A 26786-nucleotide genomic window follows, 5' to 3' on the forward strand; every position below is an offset into this window, starting at 1 on the left:
CTACAAATCTTATTTATAGACTTATATACTTGTCGATTTATACGATAAAACATATGTGTGGTAGATCTAAATCCCATAGGCTATCACAGGTCTAAAAGACTAAAAGTCTATTACTCAAGCAAGTCCCATTTATAGATCATACACACACAAATTCAGGCACTAGAAGACTGTGTACTGTATCCCAGTGTACTGTGATCAAACAATTCTCTTGAGTCTGACTGATGACACCACATAACACAATGGTATGCATTGAGCAGAGATGGAGCAATGGGAAGTGCCTTCAACACTTTCTTGGCATTGTATTGCTCTGCACTGCCTCTGTGTGGTAGACTGTATGACTATAGCTCCACTGAGTGTTCGGCGATGAAGGAGCTGAGAAAATTGTTCAGTGTGTCGTGCATTGGTGTAACGCTCAGGTGCATAGTGCCCCTCTTTGATGGCACAGCCTGAACCATGGGACCTGCCTATAATATGAATGTGTATTTCTACATGTCTCCGACAGATTAGTGGATTATGAGCTGTACTTCAAGTCCTAGAGGGGTTTTATCTTGTCCTTTTAATATGTATCATGAAAATGTTTGGTCAATTGTTTGGCTCGGAAATTACCACTCAAAGCTACACGCACACACACACACAAGGAAAACACACACAGACACACACACACATACCACACCACACCACACCACAGTCATTTGAAATTAGCAACATTGTTCTCGAAGTTCCTTAGATAATAACTCCCAGACCAGGTTGGATGGTTGCTAATGCCAGATTTTGGCATTTGTTTGTCGATGCATTATTTGAACTGACGTCTAATGTCTCTCTCCCTTCTGTTCACAGGACCAGGAAGTTGCAGTTCAGAAACATCCCCCCTCACCTGCAGTGGGAGGTAAGTGTCTCAATTAACAACATTAGTATCTACCTTTAGAGCTCTCTTTGGAAACCTTTCAGTTAGTGGAGTTTCCAGTTCTCTTCTGGAATGCTCTTGTTGATTTCAGATGACTGATAACTCACTCCTGTTTGTTCATGGGGTGAGATTAAATTTCTATACCAGTGCAACCATTGGCGGTTGAGCGATGTTATTGTGCTCATTGGTCAGCCCCAGCTGTCCCGAAAAACCTGTGGATAGCCTTGTGAGTTTATCTGGTATAAAATAAGCCCATGTGTCGAATGCAACTGATCCTGTTTCAATGGCTGAAAGTATGGAGGAGGACCTCACCTTGGAAGAAGTGGTTAGTATTGAGTCTTTTCAGCTCTCAGAGGGAGATTGAGATTAATTGGCTTGGTATTTAAAGGTTTGTCTGTCTGAGTTGACCCCATTTCAAATATTTGGGATGATGCTATGTTGTGTATGTTTGTTTGGTTGTGTGTGTGTGTGTGTGTGTGTGTGTGTGTGTGTGTGTGTGTGTGTGTGTGTGTGTGTGTGTGTGTGTGTGTGTGTGTGTGTGTGTGTGTGTGTGTTAGTGCTTGCGCGTGGTGACTTTTTCTACTGTGTGGATTTCTCAGGACTTAATTGAACCAGACTCTTGCACTTTTATAACTATTGAAAGTCTGGTTGTAATGCAAGCTAAAAAATAAATAAAGGAGAGAGAGGACAGAGACACTGGAGGCTGCCAGAGTGGACAGCGACGAGGGCTCTCCACTCTGACATCAACCCCTCTGTTCCCAGAGACGGGTGGTGGGGTTTGCCGCGCTGCCACAGGATTTCTTAAGGTGTCGTTATCCAAAACTGCCGGGTGAGGGTTACATCGCAGTCTCTCCCGGCGTTTCACATGAGCTCTACGCCTTAATGCTCCGAAATACATGAAGGGTTTTTATTGGTGAATCTAGTGGTGAATTGAATTGCTGATTTTAAATCATATTTTGTGTAGTTGAGCTGCATTGATTGAATGTAATCAGTGGACTAATAGTTTTCTGCACTTAATGTTGGAATTTACATCGTTGGCAATTTGCTGTCACATATATCCAATCCAAAATGTAGTTTGCATGCTTATGTTCTCAGTAGCAAATTCACCATTTGCTACTGAGCAAATGGTGTGGGGTGGTATACATCAATGGGAGAAGATGGGGGCTTACTGAAGCGCCAACAAAGAGACATACCCTTTTCCCCGTCTTAATAGTCCCTAAGAAGTCATGCTAAGGCTATAAGCCTCTGTGTCCCTACAATTATCGTTATTAACTTTTAATAGAAAGTTGGCTCCTTATTGACGATATATACATGGCAACACCTCTACCGATCAAACGTTACGTTGCATGCCCTCTGTTTTATTTTCAGGGACGTTTTGTTGAGACTTTACCTTCCTTTACATTTTTTTACAAGATACTATCCAAACACACGACACACAGTGTTTGCATCAGGCAGAAACACGGGCGAGAAACAAAGTCAGTTAGACAATGCGTCAGTATTGGAAGAGAAAAAATGCCCTTTAACATGTGGTATTGAACTTTTGCAGAATCTGTAGAATTCAAAGTGGTAAACGAGTAGAAGTTTTGTGGGGGGGGTGCAGGGGAGACATGATGTCATCAGTTTCAACTCGCGCCCCCCTTACTTTTTTTCCCCCTCCATCGCTCCTCACATTTCCCCTCGACTTCATTCATAATACTCTCACATTTCTGCGTGCCGCTTACTCTCTGCTCTTATTCTTTCTGTTCTCAACTCTTTTTTCTAATCTCTAATGTCGCGATTAACCCCCCACCACAACTCCCCCCCACCCTCACCCGTCTCCTCTTTCGTCTCGTTCTCTTCCTCTCCCCTCATTCCTCGGAGTATAAATAGTAGCGTATAATCGGGGCGCTCATCAAACAATATTTTACTGTACTCAGAAACACGGGGGCGGATCAATAGCTTCCATATGTAGAGTGTAGAATGTGTGTGTGTCTGCTCAAACGCCTGCATGCTTGTGTGTGCGTGCGTGCGTGCGTGCGTGCGTGCGTGCGTGCGTGCGTGCGTGCGTGCGTGTGTGTGTGCATGCATGCTTCACGTGGGGGCGGGTGTGCGTGCACACTGTGTGTACCCCTATGTGTGCGGGGGGGGACGGGGTGCAGAGGGGGGGGAGCCATGTGTTCATGTCAGGCCGGGGCCGTGGTGTATGTGCAGGCACGGTGGCCCGCCGGCAGGCTCTCTGCTCCTCCAGCGTACAGTTCACCACCCGCTCCCAGCGCCCCGTGCAGCTACAGCAGCAGAGACTCAGGGCTCCTTCCAGGTCTGTCCACACGGGGGCGACGTCTCTGCGCGACGACGCCACCCCTTTCCCCTGCGGTCAAACCTCAGTCCTCTGCCAGCCTCCCTGAGAGGGCTGTTTGACATGCGCTGATCTCGTCCAGCAGGTTTAGCAGGCAGGCAGCCGCCGGTTCAACAATGTTGTACTTATGGGACAGCACGTCAGGGGGGAAGGTCGCGTTTGGTTATTTGAGAGATAGACGTTTTTAAAGTATGTGAGGTGGTTTTTGTTTTAGCCTCAAGATAAGAGAAGAGAAATAAGCATGCATGTGTCAAAGTAAGGATTCGGGAAGGGAAGCGTAGTCATGCGTATGAGTTGTGTGTCTCTGTGTGTGCGTCTATGTGGGTGTTTGCTTGTGTATGTGTGTGTGTTGACTGTACATGATTCAGGGTGTGTGATTCAGGGAGGGGGAGGGAGAGGGGGGTTACTTGTTATTCAGGGCGTCAGTGAACAGGAACGGCCTGTCTTCGGGTCGCTCAGACGACTGACCCGGGTGTGTTCAGGGATGTGTTCAGGGATGTGTAGGATACTGACGGCTGCACCGTTCCAGCTCTGCGCCGTCTAAGAGAGGAAGCGATGAATTCCACAGAATGTAGGCTGGATCTGGAATAGTGGGGAAAATGATGGATAACAACGCTGAAACGTCCGTAGCAGCCAGTTTGAGAGCAAAGACACTGTAGGAAATGTGTTATTTTGGTGAATGGATGGTTTGGCAAAATTCTATCAATGTATGATCAATGTTTGGTTTGTGCAATGGTTCAAACCAACTTATTTTTACTTCTTAATTCTATTTATTACATCCCATATTATAAGCAGTTGCCAAAAGTAATTATTCAGGGTTGTTTTCAATAGGTAGACATTGAAAGACAATGAATTATACACATTGAGCACACATGAGGCAGAAAGGAGAGATGAGTACAAGATTACCAAGTCTGTTAGACAGACGACGCATGATCAACTTCTATGTTATGAATGTTTCTCACCATATTGTAAAAAGAGATGATTCTACTGATCTGACACTATATGTAATCCCCATGTCTCTGCCAGGTGTTAGATGGTCTGCTGGCGCAGCATGGCACCGTGGAGAACTGTGAACAAGGTAAGCTCTACTCCTAGCCAACAGGTAGTGGTGCTCTTTGTATAAGGGATTCTATAAGGTTCTAGGTCCTAGGTCAAGGCGATACATTTTGTAATCTCATCCTCTCTCTCTCTCTCTTTCCCTTCCAGTGAACACAGACAGCGAGACGGCCGTGGTCAACGTTACATACGGAACCCGGGAACATGCCAGGCAGTAAGTTCCTATCTTCATCTTCCTTTCTCTTTTAATCTTCCAAGTTGCTTTGTAAGTTCCTCTGTAAAAGTGTGAATTATTCCCCAGGTTACTTCGTTTTTGTACCTTCTATTATCAATAACAGTAGTAGTATTTAAAGCAATTTTTTTTTTTTGTTGCCTAAAAGAGTGTAAAAATGTCAGCAACAATGAATTCGAGCCGTATGAAACAAGTTGAGATTCTTGGTCTGCTCTAAGCAGTCATGCACTGCTTGTGCTTCACGGATGCCACCTAGTGGCCGCTAAACCGAACAGGTTAACAGCTCTGACTTGAGGTTATTAATGTGACACAACAGTGAAGTAACATTACACTTTTAATTCATACAGTAACTACTTATACAGTCAACTACATAGTCCTAACATATTCTGCTGTAAAATGAACAATATAAGGTGAGATGGCCAATTGAAATAATGCAAATTTTATTATTTGACATTATTTAGACTGGTTTTATTCTATAGGAAATATAGAAGTCTTGATAAATTAAGCATAGCGGCAGATAAAAGCTAAATACAATTATAAATAAGAAGCATAGCAACATCATTGATAGGAAATCGATATTGGAGTTGTATATTCATAATGTTTGCATGTTAACATTGAACCTGTCCAAAGGATAAGAATCCTTTGGACAGGTTCAAAGGATTTCGTTCAAATCTTACCGCTGTTTATACCACTGCATGTGTGTGTTTCAACGACTGAAAAACGATAGGCCCAAAGACAACAATATTTAATTTCAGGTGATAAAGTTGATAAAAAACCTAAAACAATGAAGAAGAAAGAATACTAACTTTTGTCGATAGCAAGGGTATAAGCCTACTCATTCCACAGTTTTGTTAAAAACTCTATTCTGATTGGTCAATAACAGTTTCTACAGTCTTACGCAGTTCTCCAACCAATCTTTGTCGGCAGAAGCAATACAACTTCTAAATCAATGGGACACGGGTAACAAGGGTGCGACGAGGGGTACTTCATTTAGGGGGCCTCGTTATTGCTGAATAAATCTCTTAAGAAAAAAAAAAATCCATAATGACCGTGCGTCTGTCCGTCCTTCAGAGCCATCCAGAAGCTCAATGGCTACCAGTTTGAGAACAACGCCCTGCACGTCTCCTACATCCCCGACGAGACCTCAGAGGCGGAGGGCGGCCCGCGTGGGCCCGACAACGGCCGGCGCCCCGGCTACGGCCCCCGCGGCGGGCACCGCGGCGGCGGCTCCCCAGGCTCCGGGATGCCCCCCAAGCACCAGCACACCGACATCCCCCTGAGGCTCCTGGTGCCCACGCAGTACGTCGGGGCCATCATCGGCAAGGAGGGGGCCACCATCCGCAACATCACCAAGCAGACGCAGAGCAAGTGAGTGGGACGCCCTGTGTGTGTGTGTGTGTGTGTGTGTGTGTGTGTGTGTGTGTGTGTGTGTGTGTGTGTGTGTGTGTGTGTGTGTGTGTGTGTGTGTGTGTGTGTGTGTGTGTGTGTGTGTGTGTGTGTGCGGGGCAATGTTTTTTTCCTTGTCATTAAGGGTTCTTCCGGGAAGGTTAGATCTAGTTTTTTCATAGTACAACCTTCTTTGAACTATGTTGCATTACTACTGACTCCAATTAAAAAAAAATCCTTAAGAAAACGTCCATAAGGAGGCGTGGGGGAGGTATTCAATATTTTGGACGACTCAAATATATGTATATTTATTGGTCTTTGGTCTAGGTTTGTGTTCCCCAAATTGGACCAATGACATCAGTGGTCTAACCGCAAAATCTTTATTTTGCATAAACAATGTCGGAGTGTTAGATTAGGAGCTGTTTAAAGCACCCTGTTAGAAGCGGTCATTTCTTATGTCAAAAAAAGTGGCCTAGCATAACTGTTTCCTTTAATCAAAAGAATAAAAAAACAAACGTACCCTTCCATCAAGTGAAAGACTCGGCTCTTTGTGTGTCCCGGCAGGATCGACGTGCACCGCAAGGAGAACGCAGGGGCGGCGGAGAAGCCCATCAGCATCCACTCCACCCCTGAGGGCTGCTCCGCCGCGTGCCGCATGATCCTGGACATCATGCAACAGGAGGCCAAAGACACCAAGACGTAAGAGACCCGACAACATACGGTCACAACATGCAAGACATGCGTCGGAGCATGCACGCATGCTCCGACGCATGTCTTGCATGCATCGTGACATGTTGTGTCTGTATATTTTCAGGAGTATGATCACGTCTGTGCTATCTATTGATATCTGGCGTCAGATCATCAGTGAGGGTGTTGTCGTTGATGGGGCGTACGGGTCTGGGTGATGCAACCATCGAAACCTTCTGTCCTGGCTTCACTAAAACATCCGTTGTCAAAGTTGTCTGTAAAAAGATGACTTTGTCGTTCCGATTCTCATGAAGCACACGGAGAGCACACGGCACGCTAGATACTCTTCGGCGGAATCCGATCGACAAAGTAAACTTGACAAGGGTAATGGTTACGGGTGTTTGAGTGAAGCCAGGAGAGACGGTTATGATGGTTTGAACACTCAGGCCGGTGTTGTGCTCGCAGTGAACCAGACACCAGTCCACATGGAGCACGTTTGTTTTAAACCAATGTTTCTTTCCCTGTTGTTATTTTGTATGGTGTTCTCAACAACAACAACAACAACAACAACAACAACAACAACAACAACAACAACGTATTGATTTTGGCAATCTGAGCTCTCTTAGTATTTGCAAGCCTGTCACCATGTTGGACCGAATCAGCACAATCAGTTATGAATGGGTACAGTACATGGACATCTAAAAGAAAGCGAAACACTCTCAGGACCTTGTGGCATTACACTCCCGTGTATGACACATGTTATGGACTCGAGATGTCATTCATGTTTGGTAGTCCATTTTGAACGCTGAGTGAGTTCTCTACGAGCGATGAAGAAGCTGTATTTCCATGGCTTATGACTAAATGCACTGACTCAAGTCACCAGTACTTGCCTAGCATGCTGTTAATTGCTCCGACCCAGCCAACATCCAGCACGTGGCCAAACAATAGTCGCCAAGCCCGTCCACTACGCCCTATTGCCACTCCCCTCACTACCAGGGAACGCCAGCTGCCGCTCAACAAGATCTTGATTGTTTACTGGCCTGGCTCCACAATGGTGGAATGACAGCTGAATACCAACCCTTCTTCCTCCGCAGGCTAGAAAACAAATCGGGTTCAGACTGCATCTTGTCGCGTGACGATAAAAATATAAACATACATAAAGATATTTGTTTATGTATGTTTCATCTTTCTATATTGTCAGGCGTAAAGTAGTTTGCTTTGTTTATTAGATGAATTGTATGGCTTCAAATGATTCTTTCACTCTTTGATTGGTAGCTTCATGTTTGAATGCACATTGTCCAGAGCAACTTCCAGTTGCTCTGGACAAAAGCGTCAGCTAAATTAATGTAGCGTAATGCGATGCAGACTGAACATGTTTGGAAACAGTTTGTGAGTATTCACAGAGAAGTGTGTTGTCTCTTCATGTTCAGCGCCGATGAAGTACCGCTGAAGATCCTGGCTCACAACAACTTTGTGGGACGTCTCATCGGGAAGGAGGGGCGCAACCTGAAGAAGGTGGAGCAGGACACCGACACAAAGATCACCATCTCCCCGTAAGCATCACACACGCACGCACACGCATGCATGCACTTACACACACTCACACACACACACACACACACACACACACACACACACACACACACACACACACACACACACACACACACACACACACACACGAACACACACACACTAACACTATGACATAGCCACAGACCCACACACTAACACTAATACATACACACACACACATACGTTCACACTATTACATACATCATATACTGTCCCATTACAGAGTTGACACTGCTGTTGCTGTGTGAAAGTAGGTTAGAATATGTCTTTGATTGTATGTGTGTATGAATATGTCTATGAATATGTGTGTGAATGTGTGAATTCTAATGTATATTAATGTGTGTTGAATTGTGTTGATGAATATGTCTGAATGTGTGGATGTGTCTATTAATGTGTGTGTATGATTATGTCTATGAATGTATGTAGGAATGTGTCTATAAATGTGTGTGTGAATGTATGTATGATTATGTCTATGAATTTGTGTTTGGATATGTCTATGAATGTCTGATAAATGCAGTCCATTTACCACTATTTACATGCTCACATGCACACACACACACACACACACACACACACACACACACACACACACAGCACCCTTTGCATTTCCCCCGAAGCACTGCACAATAAATCTGTCAGTACGCCGATCCCTAGCCCGTCCCTTGGCCTCTCATAACCGGACCTTGCTATGTGGATCATAAACAACAGCATTTGAGATGTTTTAACTCAGACCATGGGTCAAGATTAACAAGGTCTCGGGGCATTCTGCTGTAAAATAGATTCTGTATCCCACCCTTTATTTGCAAGGCCAGTTTGTTTGTTGGCGTCAACGAATGTTGTTCTGTCATGCAACATAGAACAAATATATATATCTCTCAACATTTGAACAAACCACAATGGAAATGATCCATTATGCCCCCGGAAGTATCACACAGGGGCAAAAGGGAAGGGCCCTTGTTAGAAAGAGGGGGGCCCTTGTTAAAAAGGGCTATCCTCTCCTACACTTTTTTATGGTTAAGCCTGATTCATCAGGCCAGACCCATCGTCGACCAATTGTGAATCACAAATTATTTCTAATATAAGCGGCTCAATGGTGGCTCTCTTGTGACTGCCTGGATTTAAAGGCTTGAAAACAATAAACTGGCTTATCTGGGTTTACCACACCCGTCTATAGGCAAAGCACACTGCCTTGGCTAAATGATGTCCCTCCTCTACCAAGAAATGACCTTCACAAAAGGCATAATTGAGCGCATCTGTTCATGTCAGCATCTGAATTCAAATTTACTGAAAATATAAGCTACTATCCGCCTACTATACTATAATTTAGGCTGATAATTTACTTTAATTATTGTAATACATCTGTGAAATCCAACATTGGCCAGTCTCTGCAGAGTTGGAGAGCTCTGTTCTGTCTGATTATGCGTGGTATTCACATCCGATCAAGGCAAAACCTGCATTGATAAAAGAGACTGCAGAAGCGTTTGTCTGATTCAAAGTTCTAAATATGTTTCTGATCCGTTTCGACTTATATAACTATTGCAGCCCCATTTAGTTTAGCAGTACAGTGAATATGCACTGTCAAGAGGAAGAATAATTTTCATTAGTCCGAGGGGTAACATATGAGAGCTGCTCTCTTTTTTGGATTCTCTTTCATGTTTTCAAACAGCTGCCAAACTTCTTTTTTTTTACGGTCCAGAATGTGCTCTTCTTCAATAAGAATATGATTGGATAGTGCTACTGTCATAAAACAAAGGGTTCATAAAACAAACATTAAGGAAATTTATGGAAAGATATAACAGAGGACATTAGACACACAAGACTCAATCCCCCCACTGCCACAGACATATCATGTTATAACCGATTATTATTTTTGAAGCCAAGTAATGCTGTGGTACCATACATGTAGTACCCCTCCATCATCCCAATGGAATGTGCCGGAAAAAATGTGTGTTCCAAACGCACATTTTATGCCGTGCGAATTTCCCGACACAATGATTCCACTGTTAAAGATGGCGTCGACTAATCGTCTGTCAATTGAAGATTTGAATAACTAGTTCAAGGTCACCCCTACAATGAACAGTGGGTCTCTCCCCTGACCCCCACTCTCTCCTCCCCGTGGCCCCAGGCTCCAGGACCTGACCCTGTACAACCCAGAGAGGACCATCACGGTGAAGGGCCCCATCGAGGCCTGCTGCCTGGCCGAGGCCGAGGTCATGAAGAAGGTCAGGGAGGCCTACGACAACGACATCGCCGCCATGAATGTGAGTATAGGCACCCGTGCAAGCACACTGGTTTGCAGACTCACACTTGAGCTGATGAGGCCGTCGTAAAGCATGCTTCACTCTAAGTGAATGAAAGCACCTCTTGTTTTTTTTTATCCACAGCTGTCTCAAATGTCGGCATGAAGATTTATAAAGATATTGTAACTTTATCTGAAAAAAAGATCTGTAGCGATTGTCCGCAAATTCATTGTTTGCCGGTTTCCAACACACATATCTGCAGACACAAATACACGGACACAGACCCAGAGCCACCCCTGTCCCTCTCTAACCTGCGTCTCCTCAACAGCAACAGACTCATCTGATTCCAGGCCTGAACCTTGGGGCCCTGGGCCTGTTCCCGCCCTCCGGCTCCATGCCCCCTCCCCCGCCCGGCAATTCCTCCTCTTGCGCCCCCTACGGATCCTTTGGGGTAAAGATTCCTCATGGAAATCTCCTTTGTTTCAAAGGGACTGTCTCTGAGTGAAGAGAGGCATGCTAGTGATTAGCCACTAGTGATTAGTCACCAGAATCTGGGAAGGTTGTTTATTGTTTAATGATCACATTTTGTGTGTGTCTGTCTGTATACGTGTGTGTATGTTTGTCCGTGTGTGTTTGTATGTTTGTGTGTGTGTTTATGTCTGTATATGTGTGTGTGTGTGTGTGTGTGTGTGTGTGTGTGTGTGTGTGTGTGTGTGTGTGTGTGTGTGTGTGTGTGTGTGTGTGTGTGTGTGTGTACATGTGCGTCCCTGCGTGTGTGTGTGTGTTTAGACTCAGGAGCAGGAGACGGTCCATGTGTACATCCCTGCCCAGGCGGTTGGAGCCATCATCGGCAAGAAGGGACAGCACATCAAACAGCTGAGCCGCTTCGCTGGGGCGTCCATCAAGGTCTGAACATACACTCATTATGGCATTAACATTATCAATTTCTGAATACAGTCATTGTCATCACGCTAACCACACACTAAATGTCATTAACAAAGTAGTAAATACACTCATTATCATCCTGGTGTTAACCACACCCTAATTATCATTATCAAAGTCTGAAATCACATGCATTATGATCATGGTCTTCAACGCACATGCATTATATTTAGGATCATCATCCTGGTGATAAAATGGCACGTATTATCTTTATTCTCATGGTCTGAACACACGCTCATTATCTTTATTATATCTTCATTATCTTTATCATAATCTTAGCCACACATTCGTTATCGTTATCCATTATAATCCTCTCACTCACTCACTCACTCACTCACTCACTCACTCACTCACTCACTCACTCACTCACTCACTCACTCACTCACTCACTCACTCACTCACTCACTCACTCACTCACTCACTCACTCACTCACTCACTCACTCACTCACTCACTCACTCACTCACTCACTCACTCACTCACTCACTCACTCACTCACTCACTCACTCACTCACTCACTCACTCACTCACTCACTCACTCACTCACTCACTCACTCACTCACTCACTCACTCACTCACTCACTCACTCACTCACTCACTCACTCACTCACTCACTCACTCACTCACTCACTCACTCACTCACTCACTCACTCACTCACTCACTCACTCACTCACTCACTCACTCACTCACTCACTCACTCACTCACTCACTCACTCACTCACTCACTCACTCACTCACTCACTCACTCACTCACTCACTCACTCACTCACTCACTCACTCACTCACTCACTCACTCACTCACTCACTCACTCACTCACTCACTCACTCACTCACTCACTCACTCACTCACTCACTCACTCACTCACTCACTCACTCACTCACTCACTCACTCACTCACTCACTCACTCACTCACTCACTCACTCACTCACTCACTCACTCTCATTCTTTATCCAGATCGCCCAGGCTGAGGCTCCTGATGCTAAGATGAGGCAGGTGATCGTGACAGGCCCACCTGAGGCCCAGTTTAAGGTGAACCATGACACTAATAACGAATGTGACTCAAATTAAAATGTATACACGCCTCAACCAATCCACCTATTGTCTACAAACCCTCGCTCTCTCGATACCCGACTGTTACCTTGAAACTCCTTAGCATTCTGCTCAACATAACGTGCATTAATAAATGAATTGAAGCTCTCTTTGTTCTAAAGTTAAGAGGATATGTACTTGTATCAATCCCAGATGGTAAATTGCAGAATGGATGATGAACGGCTTGATTCAGTGCATGCAGAGAAAGCCTTTTGTCATAGCAGCACTGTTTGAACATGGTCCTCCACCACCTCCATCAGGCTCAGGGCAGGATCTACGGCAAGCTGAAGGAGGAGAACTTCTTTGGGCCGAAGGAGGAGGTGAAGCTGGAGACCCACATCAAGGTGGCAGCGGCGGCGGCAGGGAGAGTCATCGGCAAGGGAGGCAAGACGGTAGGTCGGCCGGCGTGCGCTCATACACAAGACCCCCCAGATGGGGAAGAGTTTGGCTTCCCCTATGCTATGATTGACTTGGATTAATCGCATAGAGGGAAGTTCAATTGACGGTTAATTACCAGGAATGTTGCACAGAAGTTGCCCTGATTACACATGCACTGCTGCAATGATGCAGGGTCACCTTCTAGGGCTACTCGATTATGTAAAAAATCATATTCACGATTATTTGGATCAATATGGAAATCACGATTATTTTTGAGTTTGAGAACATGATGCAAACTCAAATATTCATGATTACTCTCCAAAAAAAAACATTGTAACTGAGAATTTATACATTTTCCCTCTAAAAAATGCACCAAATGTTAAATTTTATTTTTTTCAAATAGAAAATAATGTAGGCTACAAAAAGGTATTTGGGTCCTTTTTCCTCACGGCCTTGTGCTGCGTCTCTCAAGGTGAATGAGCTTCAGAACCTGACAGCAGCCGAGGTGGTGGTCCCGAGGGAGCAGACCCCAGATGAGAATGATCAGGTCATCGTCAAGATCATCGGACACTTCTACGCCAGCCAGGTACGGAGGCCCAATCCCGCTCCCATCTCTCTCACTCAGCCTCCACTTTCTAATGAAATGTCATTAGTTGCTGTTCCTTGTAATTTTGTCCCTTAAGGAATTGATCATACCTTTCTGTAATCGGTCCGTGTCTATCTTAACGGTCAACTAGTCGTGCAACTTGAGAGGTAAACATGCTGCCAGTGATGGGTTTAAAGCAGAAATATAATTTTGTTGAAAGCACTTGTACTTGTGCAATGACAAATAAGTAATCTTCTTCTTCTTCATTAATTTTTTTTTCACCTCTTTTCTCACTTCCCCCTACCTCTCCTGCCTCCTCTTCCTCCCCCCACCCCCCCCCCCTTTCTAAACAACCCCCCCCCCACCCCAGCTGGCCCAGAGGAAGATCCGTGACATCCTGACCCAGGTGAGGCAGCAGCAGAAGGGGGGGATGGGTGGGCGGGCCAGCCCCCACCCCCAGGGCCTCTCAGAAATGGGCGGGGCCCCGGCCCCTGCCCCGACCCAGGCCCCGGCCCCACAGGGACAGTCCCAGGAGCGCAAGAAGTGAGCCGTTGCCCCCGCCCCCCCCCCCCCCCCCCCCCCACTGCCTGACGAACAAGACGCACGGACGAACTGGTAACGCAACACGGACGGACTGAAACGGGAGAGCGACGCACGGACCCAGCGGTAGACGGGGAGGAAATACGAAGGGGGAGGGGAGGGGAGAGCTGATGCCTGACAGCGAGACGGGGGGGAGAGAGACCAGATGTTTAGACACAGAGAGAGAGAGAGAGAGATAGGAGTAGGGGCATAACAGGAGAAACGAATAAGATCAAAAAACAAGCGAGAACAGAGAGACCAGACGCCAGGGCAGAGGAGGGGCTGATGAAGGGCGGAGGGATGAAGGTGTGACAGGAAGGCGCTGATGGGAAGCGGTGTTGGTGTCGTGTCTTCCAGTGCAGCTCTGTAGCACTCCAAAAGGACGCAGAGGAGGAGGGGGTGATGAATATCTGCTGCAACAACACAGACGGGAACACCACTGGATAAGCCCTGATGGAGCCTAGGATAGGACGGACGTGATACAGCCTTGCTGCTCTTACACTAAAGGCTAGCGTTTTTTTAATCGACCACAGTGGCCAGAGGGGCGAGGTCCCTACGGCTCCTGGTCAGAGTGATCAGTGCTCCGGAAGAGGCCCACTCCGCCCCTCTGGCGCCCCCCTGTGTGCACCTCTCCTCACCGCTCCAGCAGCCTGTCTCATATTTTAAGGGTGTTTTTTTTAAGAAACAAAAAAGATAGATATATGTATAGAAATGTTTTATTCAGAGCTATTATTGATAGAATGCAGTCAGGCAGAAAACCGGGAGAGGGGAATGGGAAGTGGCAAACGGGATAGGTCACACTCCCTCACGCCAGCCAATGAACGTTAAGCAGAGGGGCCGCAGATGTTAACACTGCTCTGTGACGGTGCCTCCGACTACGGGGGGCACCGGAAGAAAAAAAAGAAAATATGAGGTTGTAAATATATAATCTTCATGTCAATGTTGAAAAATGCCGTGTCCAGCTCGCCTTGCCTTTTTTCCTTTTGTCCGGGGATTTTCTGTATAACGCCCGGGCCCCCAGGCCTGTCGTTGTGTAGCAGTAATGTAGCCTACATGGAGGCCGGGGCCTGGGCAGGCACTGAACCCCCTAGCCTTCAGCTCTGTGGCGGCGGGCACGGCAGGAGACAGTAAGGTGGGCGGAGGTCGCGGCGGGGGCCCTGCAGTTCTATTGCAGCGGCTCTCGCTCCGAGACACGGAACTAACAAACCGGGAAAAACTGCCCAGTGGCTATGCTAGCTGGGACGCGGCCCGCACCCTAAACGGCATATTTTATATATATTGTATATATATGATATGTGAGTTAGCCCGGCCCCTCGGGTGAATGGATCCACGGCAGAGGAGCGCAGGTGTATCGGCGCTAGAGCCCCCACCTGCGGGGGATGCGGTGACAGACAGACAAGGTGCGTCTGACAGCATCTGATCATCGCACGCCTCTTTATTCAATGGCTGGTTTGGTAGACTTGTGCTAATACAGGGAGTCACCACTAGAGGACGCCTCTAGGAATGACCCCAAGAGTGCATGCGGTAATTTGAGAGCAGCACAAGCCCTCGACCAGGCCCGGGGGAAGCAAGGAGTCTTCCAGCTGTCCCCCAACTCTCCCTGCCTGGAGTTTAGTGTCCAAGAGTTAACATCAGAAAAAAGGGTCGTGGCTTCCTGTTTCCCTCTCCCCAATCTGCCAATGGCCTGTGGGTGGGAGTCTCCAGGCCCCGCCTGTGTATGACAATGAGGGGCGGGGTTTATGACTGGACATTCCCATCGAGATTAGAACAGATTAGAGAAGAAATGCGATTAAAACAAAAAAGAATAAAAAAAAGCCTACCTCAGGGTGAAGTTACCTCAGTATTCCTTTGTTTTGCTTGCTGGTGTTTTCTAAAAGAGACAAAGAAAGCTGAAAGTCCTGAATATTTTTTATTTTTTTAATGAAAAAAGTATTTTTGTTAGGTTTTGTCTTGTTGCTTTGTTTATTTTTTTCTGTTTTCTTTTGTTGTTGTGGTGGTGGGGAATGAGGTCAGGATGACGACAAGGTTGCTTTTAAGCTTGATCAGAGAAAGATAACTCATTAGTCACCAATCGTTGATTGGTGACCAGAGGCCGGAAACATCCGCAGGCTCTTTCTGAAGTGTAGTGGCTGAAAAACAAAACAAAGAGAAAATATCAGCCAATGGGGGAGTGGCATTCCTTAAGAGGCGGGTCCTACAGTACACATGCTAACTGTGTGTCCCAATGAGAGATCTTTTACTGTCTTCTGTGGTGTCATCAGATGGATAATCCCCTGATGCTCATTTTCTAATATGTGTACAAGCTGTGATAGCGGAGGAACCCATCTGTTTTACAATCTCCCTTTTCTAACACAAACCCCTGGCCCAATCCGAGGCCACTGATTGGCTCAGACGGACCCTCTTTCTGGCTGCCTTACACTGACGACATCACGATGATGCACCAACAACCAAACAGTCTGTAAGAGGCCGGGCCGCGGGTACGGCACAACACATGAGGAAAATACATTTTAAGAGACTGCCTGGAAGTGACCCTCGAAATATAAAGTTTAACGAAAACGATATGCAAAACATGCTGAAGATAACGACAGCGCGTGTGGGCTGTGTCGATCGGTCTACTTGTTTATTGTGCCCTCTTAACGGATAGCCACGGCCACAGGAGGTGTCGGGAATTTGTTGTTTGTCGGAGTTGTGCCGAGTGCTACAACGGAGATCAAAGATGCGACAGCTGTATTCGTAGAAATGTATTAAAAATACGGAAGGGGCATTCTACCTGTACAAACACACACACAACACACATCTGAACACACACCTAAACTTGCTCTGACTGCTCTGAATGTGAATATTTATTACCTGTGCACTGACCGCAACACCTCAGACGCTTCGTGTTGGCTGTGTGTGTGTGTGTGTGTGTGTGTGTGTCTGTGTGTGAGAGTGTGTGCGTGTGAGAGAGAATGTGGATGTGCGTGCGTGTGTATGATTTGAATGTGTTTGCGTGTTGTTTTTTAGTTTCACCGGTTTTAAAGGTTCATTTTAGAGAGGCGAGTGGGTGAAGAAAAAAAGTAGAACAGAGAGCTTCGGCCCTTTGTCTGGTTCGACCAGTCGTGGGGATTAAACCAATTATCTTGACGAACGGGGGTGAAGAAGAAGAAAGAAAGGAAATGCAAGAGAGTTTTTAAAAACAACTAAATAGTGAGGCAAATCAATCACATCGGATAAGCCAGATGTGAGAAAATATAGGTGAACACAATCACAATTTTTCTATTTTTGAAAACAAATAAAAAGATGGTGGGACACCAGAGTTATCTAACCATGCGTCAGAATATCAAGGGACACTGCCAGATGGATCTTTACTGCCTTGTCTGCATGTCATGCCACCACCTTAATCTACCCGGGGACATAACCGGCTCACTTTTCAACAGAAAACTGAAACCTCTATCCATCTCTGTGCTTCCATTTTTTTTATATCAGAGGCTGTAACTCAACTATTGCAATTAACCAAGCGAGACCGGAGTCAATTATAAAGCTTTGTTAAGGTCAAGGAAGCAAAAGCATTGAAGCGTTGGACCGCATCTGCTCGACTACCGACCACTCCGGTATATGCCGTCATCTTGTGGCTAGCTAGCTAACTTGGTGAGGAAGCTAAGTAACCCTCTCTCTCCTTCTTCTAGAGAGCTCTGTTCACAAGCGCCAAGACATGCCCTTTAGGATTTGTATTTAATTTTCATCAGCTTCCATTCAGCAACCGTTTTAGATGATTATTTTCTTTATTTTCTTTTTGTACAATACAGCAAGCTTTATTTTGGACGGGACATCTGGGCTGATGTACTGTAGCATTAATCAATAAATTAAATACATGAATAAATAAACAAACTACAGAGAGAACCTCCTGTATAGGATGTGGGGGAGGGGAGAGGAGAGAGTGGGGGATTCTGTACATATCTGGGACCCTTAGTGATGGGGGAGGGTTCAGTCGCTTGAAATGCAACAGTTTCAGTAACTGCAGCATCATTATGACACACAGATTCACACACACATACGTACACTGCCTCCATATTCCTTCTATCCATGCTCGCAATGCTTTATCTTTTCCCTCATTCTCTTCTGCTCATTATTCTTCGAAGAAGATGCTTCCTCGTTTTCTCCGTTTTGCGTCTACATTTTTGAGAGAGCTGTCTCCTTGTCGCTGGTCTCCATTTTGGTCTGTTGTGGTATTCCTCCAAGCATTCTCATCCTGTAGAATACTTTTTTGTTTTTTGATATACTTTCATTTCCCTAAACAAGACAATTACAAAATATGACAATATATGGCGTTTAGCTCAGTCCACGACAGTTACTGTGCCAAAATATCCTCAAAAGGTTTCCCTTCCCCGATGCTATGTATAAAAGGAACTGAAGCTGATACCTAACATTTAACTTCAAACTTAATCAAGTTAAATACAGATGAAATATACCTTAAAATCTCAGGTATAACACTTTTTCTTCGTTTTACTTGAATGGAATATAAACAAAAAGAAAAACTTTTCTCACCGCGTCCCCCTGTCTGTTATGCACTCTTGAAAGTGAACCTAACTTGCAGATGTTTTATCACATGTGACATGGGGCCCACCATTCTCGTCAAATGCTGTCTGTGCAGAATAATGACTATATAAATGGATACATAAGAAGAAACTCTCTCCCCCTCCCTTATGCCATTAGAGTAACGCTTCAATGAATTATCTTAGTTTATGAACAAAAAGCCACCATGAGGCAACCAACACCCTCCCCCCCTTAGAAAATGGTATGCCCCACACAAAGAAACAAATGAAAGTATCGGTGAGCCAGTGTTTATCTTGACCACTCAGATTCATTCTTGCGCATTTCGAGACCTTTCAAGCGAGATTATTCAAAATGTAAGATGGAATAAGTAAAGTACTCGTTAGAAAAGTCTCGGGGTAAACCTGGAGATTTGACGTGTGCGATGACAACATCAACGCTTAACCTTTCTATCTTTCATGCAACTTTTAGTACGACTTTGTGACTGGACCTGATGCTTTAGAACTGACTTAACAGAGACAGACAGACAGACAGACAGACAGACAGACAGACAGACAGACAGACAGACAGACAGACAGACAGACAGATTGAAAGACAGACTTGTAACTCTTCTAAGGACAGTTAGACACAGACTTCTGCATGTCACGATCAACTACCGATCTTTTGGAGGCTTTGTCGACCATCTCCGCCAGGTTGAGGCAGGTGGTTGTTGACCTGGACAAAATAACATGGACAGACATATGAACACAACTAGCAACGCTACCTCAAAATATATAAATAAAAAATATTAACAATAATATCACTTTTTTTTTCTCTCCACAAAAACCGACCACAGCAATCATACAATCAGACAGTAAGGACAGACAGCGCATGCTAACGTGGTGAGGCATATATACATGTTTTCCCCCCTCTTTTACTTTAATTTATTTTACATATTTTTTATTTTCAGTTTTTTTGGTTTAATTTAACATCTCAACGTAGAGATGGGTCTGTTAAAAATACAGACACGTAAGGCCGGGTGGGTTCAGAGTGTGCGTGTAAGTTAGCAGGGCTGGCTGGGAAGAGGGACTTGAAAAATACTAACAAAAGGATAATACTATAGCTTTATTTTTACCCTGTTATAATATAATTTAAATAAACCTGACTATGGTTTGGAGCTATGTGTCACTGTGGACTCATTCACAACATATGTCGAAAACAACAAAGAAATAGCTCAAAACTATAAAAATGTCCAGTTTGGCTTAGCTAAGTTTAGTTTAGCTTCTCTAATGCTATTAGCCAAATTTCCCTTCCAGCTCTGCAATCCTGCCGAACCCTCTGTCTCTCACCTCCTGACCTCCACCTCTGAAAGGAAGGGGGAAACACCTGTAACCATGTATTTTTTTTTTGTTGATCTACCTCTTAGCAAAATATAGGAAAATGGCTAAAAAAATCTTTAGAAAAAAGGACACAAAAAAATAAAAAAGGTTTTCAAAAAAAATGCTTGAAAGAAATATAGGTATGAATAACTGGGTAGCAGCTTCTCCATATACTGTAGTGGATAGTCTATTAAAGGAATAAAAAAATACTTTTACTTCTTCCAAAGATTATTTTGTTTTTCTTTCATCATTGTTAGTTTTTCTTTTAAGGTTTATACAATGGAATAATAAACCTCATAGGGGGAAAGAACATCTCTTCTCTTTTCATAAAAACAACATGAGATTTAACTTTAAAATTTTCATTTTTATTTTTGTCATTTCATTGATTATTGAACTTGACCTTACGTAACCACAACACGATTATTCATGTTTCATTTTTGATCGATTTCTAATCATTTTCTCTGTCTCTTTGTGATTGCCTATCTTTTTTTTCTTTTTCTTCAAATGACAGCGGATTGTGTATCTCTTGCGTTTGGATGCAGTGAATGATGTTAACCTCCATGTGTCCCTTGATTCTGAAACGCATACATTTTCTTTTATAGTTGCACCCTTTAAGGACCTGCTCGTAAAATCACCATGACATCTCTCTGTTTCAACGTTGTGGGCCTACTCTCACATCTGAGTCATTTGAAAAAGGAAAAAAAATAAAACGCACTGTTGTTTAGCTGGCATTGGAGCCAAGTTAGAAGGTGTTTAAAGGCTTTTAAAGAGGGCCGGGGGTACCCTTCTCTTGTCAAAGTGTGATAAATCTCAAGGCCTATACCTGTACCTAATCACAGCACAGGCTCAGGTTATATTTTTTAACTGCTACAACTGAGCCCCTATTTACTGCCTGATAACAACAATAACATTGAGTGAATCGTAATGTTTGTATTGACGTTCCTGTGTCAGCCATCTGTTAGTTTTATTGACAGACCATAGCGTGTCCAGGGAGTACAAACTGTTACTTTATATCTGTTCAGGTATGACATGGACTGATCTATGCATCAAATAGTTAAAAAGAATAATCAAAAACCAGCCTTGTGTGCTTTTGTAATAACATAACCCGGGCGGTCAGGCTTGCTGAGCTTTTGTACGCAACGGTCGAGGCACGTCGAGAGAAGGGTACTTCTGTGTCAGTTCTCCCCTATGGCACAGGGTGGCACTGTTGTCTTTGCAGTATATAGACTTACACCCTCTGTCTAATTCTATTTAGTCCTCATCATCACTTGTTTTAAACTACTTGTAAACAAAGCAGAGCATAGCTATGAATGTGTTATTAAAAGAAGAGAAAATTGACCCCTTGGTATGCGTCTTTGTGTTTCCAAAAAATAGCATGAAATGGTTTTGTGTTTTGTTTGTTGCCCTCTTATGTTTCGAAATAGAATATTCTTTTGCAGAAAAAACTGGACAACAAAACTGAATTTTTTTATCTTAGCCATAAAAAGGCCCTGCTCGGCAACTGCGTTCCAAATCGCACAATTTTTATTTTTACTTAGTGCCTAGCCTACTGCAGCTACCATTACATGGTATGTACTGTTGTACACAGTATGATTATAATGTCAGAACTGTCCCCCCATCATGTGAAAGTCTTACTGAAACGGCGAACAAACATTTCTGAAATCAACAGGAATCCCTTCACATGACAGCACCATTCTACTGCCGGGAGGTTGCTTGCTAATAACTCTTAGCACAACTCTTGGTCATTCATAATTGAAAGCTATGCCTCTATCTCTATACTTCTAAACCAAAGCGTCTTATTACAATTGGAACGGCAAACAATCAAACTACAAATGAAACAACGGTTAAATGCTCTCTGTCACAACAAGAGGGCACCATTCTGCAGGCGTCTGGGATAGGTGAATGCAATTTCTATTAACTTCTGAGCAGGGGCGGTTCTAGACCAATTTTCATGGGGGGGCCAGACTGGGGCCAGTTGTTTTGTTGGAGGGGCACATTGAACCCGGGACGCAAAATATTACCGTATTGGTCCGAATATAAGGCAGCCTTTTTTCCCCTCGAAATAGGTCCAAAAAAGTCGGGTCGTCTTATATTCGGGGTCTAGTATTCAGAGCGCAGTTTCTCTTCTTCGCCTCTACATTTAAATGTCAATCCACATTCGCGGCCGCAGGTGGCGCCAGGAATTGGTTCCGGGAAGAAGTAGTCCAGCGTCCTTAACAACCAGACCGTTACCGGTGTTTAAAGACAGGCATTTAGAGACAAGTGGCTCAAAAGTGGGTCAGGTCAATCAACAACAGCGGAGGAGCTATGATGCCAATTTTTAAATAATGGTCGTCAATAAGGCAGAGTCAAGTAACAACTGCCAAGCTGCCAAGAAGTTCGGGGTCACGGAGTGTAACGTAAGAAGATGGCGAGCACCAAAACAACGTCTCAAAGATGCCAACAGTCAGCGCAAATCCTACCGTGGTCCTCAAAGTGGTCGTTTCAGTGAGGTTGACCGGAGAGTTTTTGAATACGTCAGAGAAAACGCGCTTTGGGAGGAGCCGCTGGAAGCGGAGCAGCTGGGGAGCGATGACAGCGAGAGCGAACACAGCGGGGCAGAGGACGCGTGTGAGGGATAGAGAGACATCGGAGGAGAAATTTGGCGAATTTTAGTTAAGTTTAGTTAAATATGTGGTCTGTATTTTCTCTGTTATTTAAAAATATTCACAATGTTGCTTGATTATTGCTTGATATTCATTTTGAATCATACTGTACATATTTTGCCTTGAAAGTGCCGTGGCCTTTACTGGCATTATTATTATTTTCATTAATATAACAAGTGTTTAATTCACTGTGTTTTTAATATTGTTATTAAGAAAAAAAATGAAGTTCTTTGTTCTGCAAATGTGGTCTGCAAATCCTTTTTTCTAAATTGTTGAAAAACGGGGGTCGTCTTATAATCAGGGTCGTCTTATATTCGGACCAATACGGTAGTTTATCACTAAGTAGCGGCATTCAAAAACACAACATACAATTATTGGCTTTTTCAGCATTTATTTCAGTAGCATAGTATTACCATAAGGGTTTCCTTCAATTACAGCAATTGTCAATATTATACATTTGAAATGTTTCATTGGTTAAAGTAATTGTCAATCTTACAACATTTTGGGTTTCCTTCACTGATATCATCATACATAACCAACAGCAATAAAGTCAGTATGATATATTATAAATCTCAAGTACCACCTTGTGCATCAGTGCCACACCATCGCCAGCAATCGACCCCCCATCCGGACAGAGGTAAAAAAAACATTTGGAGGGGGGGCCCCTGGGGGGTATGAGCTCAGTTTTACGGGAGCACTGGCCCCTGCTGCCCCCCCCCCCCCCCCCCCCCCCTCCAGAACTGTCCCTGCTTCTGAGCACAACTCCTATCCCCAGCCATTCATACACTTAACATAGATATTATTCTAACAACATAAAAAACGTAATTCCCTTGCTCAAAACGTTCTGTCACCAGCGTGTGCAAGTTAATATTGTCACCGCAAACAAACTACATCTCACTACTTACACTCTGCCTCCACGTGAGGGCGACATAATGCAGCCATGGGGTTCTTCGTCTCATTAACAAATGCCATAACGGGCTATATATGCATAATGAAAGATATGTAAATGAAGAAAAAACACACCAACACTGTTGATTCAGATGTTACAAAGGCAATTTTTCATTATCAAAGCGCCAAACATCATGGCTCTGTGGTTGTGAATTGATCAGATTCATCAGCAAAACCCCAGCAAAAGCAGTGCGGATTCTCACAAATAAACGACCTAACAGTTTATTATAATACAAAAATGTATACAAAAAACATGTTTTTTTTCATACGTTTGCCTCCCTTTCATAGTCTACTTGAAACTTCTTGCAATATATATCCATCCTCACGTATTGAACATTGCATTACCAATCAAGTTCATTCATTAATCCATTCGTCGCAATCCCTCCACACAATCTCGTATCCAGCAGATCTGCTGGGCCGGATAGCAGAAACTTTAGGGGCGGAGTCACGACTTGTTTCCTGTTTCATTGCGATATTTTACTGAATTAATGTAATTTGTGTGACTGAATAAAGCTGTCAGAAGGGGATTTTGGTGATTCAATGTTATTGATTTGAAATCTTTACAGACGCTAAAATAAAGTGGACCTTGCCTTTTTTGTGTTCGCCCATTACGTGCTTACAGAGCACTGCCTCCAGCAACATGATTGGTCGATACACACATTAAGCGAAATACAGTCAACGCTCCGCCGCTGAGTCTTTAGTGCGACTACTTCCCCTATACCATCATCCAATATCAACTGTTTACAATTCCTGCAGCCAGAACAATTCAACGACATAATCAATAACAATTCCTCAATGGTTGAATAACAAACCATCCAATAAAAGATTCAGTCTGTCTGGTCCTGCTTGTGGGTTCGAGTCCCTCCGCCTTCCTCCCCCCCGGACCCCTCTGTGTCCCTGCCCAACGAGGCCCTCGGCCTCCTCTTCTCCTTGAACCTCCCAGAGTGCGACACCTTGACGTGGCGCCCCCTGGTGGCCGTGGTGGTCTTGTCTACGATCCTCTCTAGCCTGGCGTTCAGCTCAGAGTCCTGGGCCCCGTCTGCTGCTGCTGTGGCCGGCTGACTGGCGGTGGAGGCGGTGGAAGGGGAAGTGTAGGTTGGGCTGTTGGAGTTGGAGGCGTATTCCCCCGGGATCTCGTACAGAACCTTAGGCTGGGACCTCCTCTTCCGGAGGAAGGTGAGCTTCCACCAGCCCGCGGCTGGGTCCGCCATGATGCAGGGAGAGACAGCGAGAGACGGGGGGAGACACTGAAGCAGCAGAGAGAGGAAGGGCATACAGGTCTAGCCAGGCCCGGTCTGGAGGTGTGCACAGGCAGGGGGGGAGGGAGGGAGGGAAGGAGGAAGAGTTAGAGATAGGTGGATGAAGGGAGGAATAGAATAAACAGGTTTGTAGAGGAGGGAGTGGTAGATGGAGGGATGGCACTAGAGAGGAAGAAGAGATATGGGGATGGATAATGGAGACCTAAAGAGATAAGAGGAATTTGCTTATCGGTCTGTTAGCAAACAAAGGAAGCAATTGATAATGTTTCTGTGTGCATGCACGGGATCCATGACCAATTGAGGCTAACCAGTGTGTGTAGGTGCATCATGCATGTTTCTATTCAGTCATGTGCTTTTAAATATTTCTGTGTTATTCAATAGTGACCAAAATGCTCTATATATGGGGTTGGATGCAAAGAGCCTCTGGTTACTCTGGTGTGTGTGTGTGTGTGTGTGTGTGTGGGTGTATTCTGTGTCTGTGTCTGTGTGTGTGTTTTTGTGTGTTTATGAGTGCACATGTAAGTGTGCATGCATGACAATATTTTATACACATCATCGATTGCTTAAAGGAGCATTTCACCGGTGGAGGCATGAATATGTATTGAAATTGGGTCCTATATGTAGTCGAATAATAAAATAAAGTTCTAATTTGGTGCCATCTTGACCGAGGAAAAAGCAGAAAGTGACTTTTTGGCGCTTGTGGATTGTAGACAACAACTCCCACCATGCACCACGATGCACAGCTTCGCTGGCCACTCCCGCTGATCTAGATCAGCGGGTCCCACCCCCTTGTGCTTGTAGTCTTACGAGAATCCTCCCCTCTTATGGCGCATTTCCACTGCAGGGTGCGGAACGGATCGGATCGCAAAGGTGCGGGTCGGATCGCGTTTCCACCGCCAAAAGTGGGCGTGACCCGGACTTTGCCGTACCCGTTCCGACCCCATTCTAGGGACTCCTCCGTTGCGGTACCCAAAACGAGACCAGACGCCTGAAAGGGTACCCTGGAATTCTAGCTACACCCCCCCTCCGTTGATTGGTCGACAGAATCGTCACTTCCGGGTGACGCGGGGATAAAAACAAACAAACAGTAGCCTCGAGGTATTATTCTTTACAATTAACATGTCGCGTAAAAAGCTTGCTTGGGCGAACAAGGAGGTGGAGACGTTCGTCTGCATTCTTGCGGAGGAAGACGTTGTTTACGATGTTTACGTAGCTGCCGCGGCGATTGACATCCGGCCTACCACCAAGGGTACTGTCGGCAGTGGAAACGCGACCTCGGAACTGAGCTGGGCTATACTGCCCCCTCCCTACCGCACCTTTGCGATCCGATCCGTTCCGCACCCTGCAGTGGAAATGGGGCATTACACTTCCTATTTACTTCTACACAAATATCGTCATATTGCGTCATCTTAAACAGGAAGTGTTGGAGATCGATACGGATCTCTCCAGTCTCTCCAGAAAATAAGGGAATGATGCATGACCATTCAAAAATATAAGTGGGTTTCTAAAGATACGAAGCTTAATGGAAATGAGTGAAGTTTCCCTTTAAGTATAAATATTAGTGTTATTATTAAGGATTGTGTGTGTGTGTGTGTGTGTGTGTGTGTGTGTGTGTGTGTGTGTGTGTGTGTGTGTGTGTGTGTGTGTGTGTGTGTGTGTGTGTGTGTGTGTGCATGCGTGTGTGCGTGATCAGTGATCAGCCTGATCGCATGCGTACACGTGATCATCCTGTGCCACTATCCACTATGCCAATAGTGGAGGCCATGGGTCAGACCCCTGCAAGATGGCGGGAGGGTAAACCACTAACTGTGAGACTAAGCCCGGCCATGCAAGCTACCGGTTTAGAGACTCTATGGCTGTTTGCTGCTCTTTGGTCTTGTATCCACTGTAGCCCTGTGTGCAGGGCGAGGTCATAATAGTCTGATAGTTCAGGGCTGGTTAATGGCAGCTGGTCAAACAGAAACTTCACCCATTCTCTCTCTCTCTCCCTCTCTCTCTCTCTCTCTCTCACTCTCACTCTCTCCTCACTCTCTCTCATTCTCTCAACCTCTCA

General features: G+C 44.8%; 2 protein-coding genes across 4 annotated transcripts in view; one reads left to right on the top strand and one right to left on the bottom strand.

Moving 5' to 3' along the window:
- igf2bp1 (insulin-like growth factor 2 mRNA binding protein 1) overlaps window positions 1–21219 on the top strand; it is a 47759-nt gene extending 26540 nt beyond the window's left edge. The window contains exons 3-15 of one of the 3 annotated variants that reach the window (XM_060043074.1): window positions 838–886; window positions 4266–4317; window positions 4446–4509; window positions 5599–5895; window positions 6478–6612; window positions 8031–8153; window positions 10301–10436; window positions 10744–10866; window positions 11205–11321; window positions 12313–12387; window positions 12708–12839; window positions 13298–13411; window positions 13782–21219. In XM_060043074.1, the coding sequence (XP_059899057.1) occupies window positions 838–886; window positions 4266–4317; window positions 4446–4509; window positions 5599–5895; window positions 6478–6612; window positions 8031–8153; window positions 10301–10436; window positions 10744–10866; window positions 11205–11321; window positions 12313–12387; window positions 12708–12839; window positions 13298–13411; window positions 13782–13958 (1594 nt within the window). In that variant the 3' untranslated portion in view covers window positions 13959–21219. Of the gene's footprint in view, window positions 1–837; window positions 887–965; window positions 1230–4265; window positions 4318–4445; window positions 4510–5598; window positions 5896–6477; window positions 6613–8030; window positions 8154–10300; window positions 10437–10743; window positions 10867–11204; window positions 11322–12312; window positions 12388–12707; window positions 12840–13297; window positions 13412–13781 lie in introns of those variants that run through there. The other 2 variants (XM_060043082.1, XM_060043092.1) reach the window with 2 other exon arrangements.
- Window positions 21220–23276: 2057 nt separating this feature from the next.
- On the bottom strand, window positions 23277–25031 carry LOC132450913 (proline-rich protein 15-like protein A). The gene has a single exon (XM_060043104.1). It carries the CDS (start codon window positions 24746–24748, stop codon window positions 24302–24304), a length of 447 nt encoding a protein of 148 aa, XP_059899087.1. The 5' UTR covers window positions 24749–25031; the 3' UTR covers window positions 23277–24301.
- Between the last annotated feature and the right edge of the window lie 1755 nt (window positions 25032–26786).

This window comes from Gadus macrocephalus, chromosome 2 (assembly GCF_031168955.1).
Source record: "Gadus macrocephalus chromosome 2, ASM3116895v1".
In the NCBI taxonomy this organism is placed as follows: Eukaryota; Metazoa; Chordata; class Actinopteri; order Gadiformes; family Gadidae; genus Gadus; species Gadus macrocephalus.

Bases quoted from the DNA above. Each gene is read 5' to 3' on its own strand.
- LOC132450913 (XM_060043104.1), bottom strand. From the start codon at position 24,748: ATGCCCTTCCTCTCTCTGCTGCTTCAGTGTCTCCCCCCGTCTCTCGCT.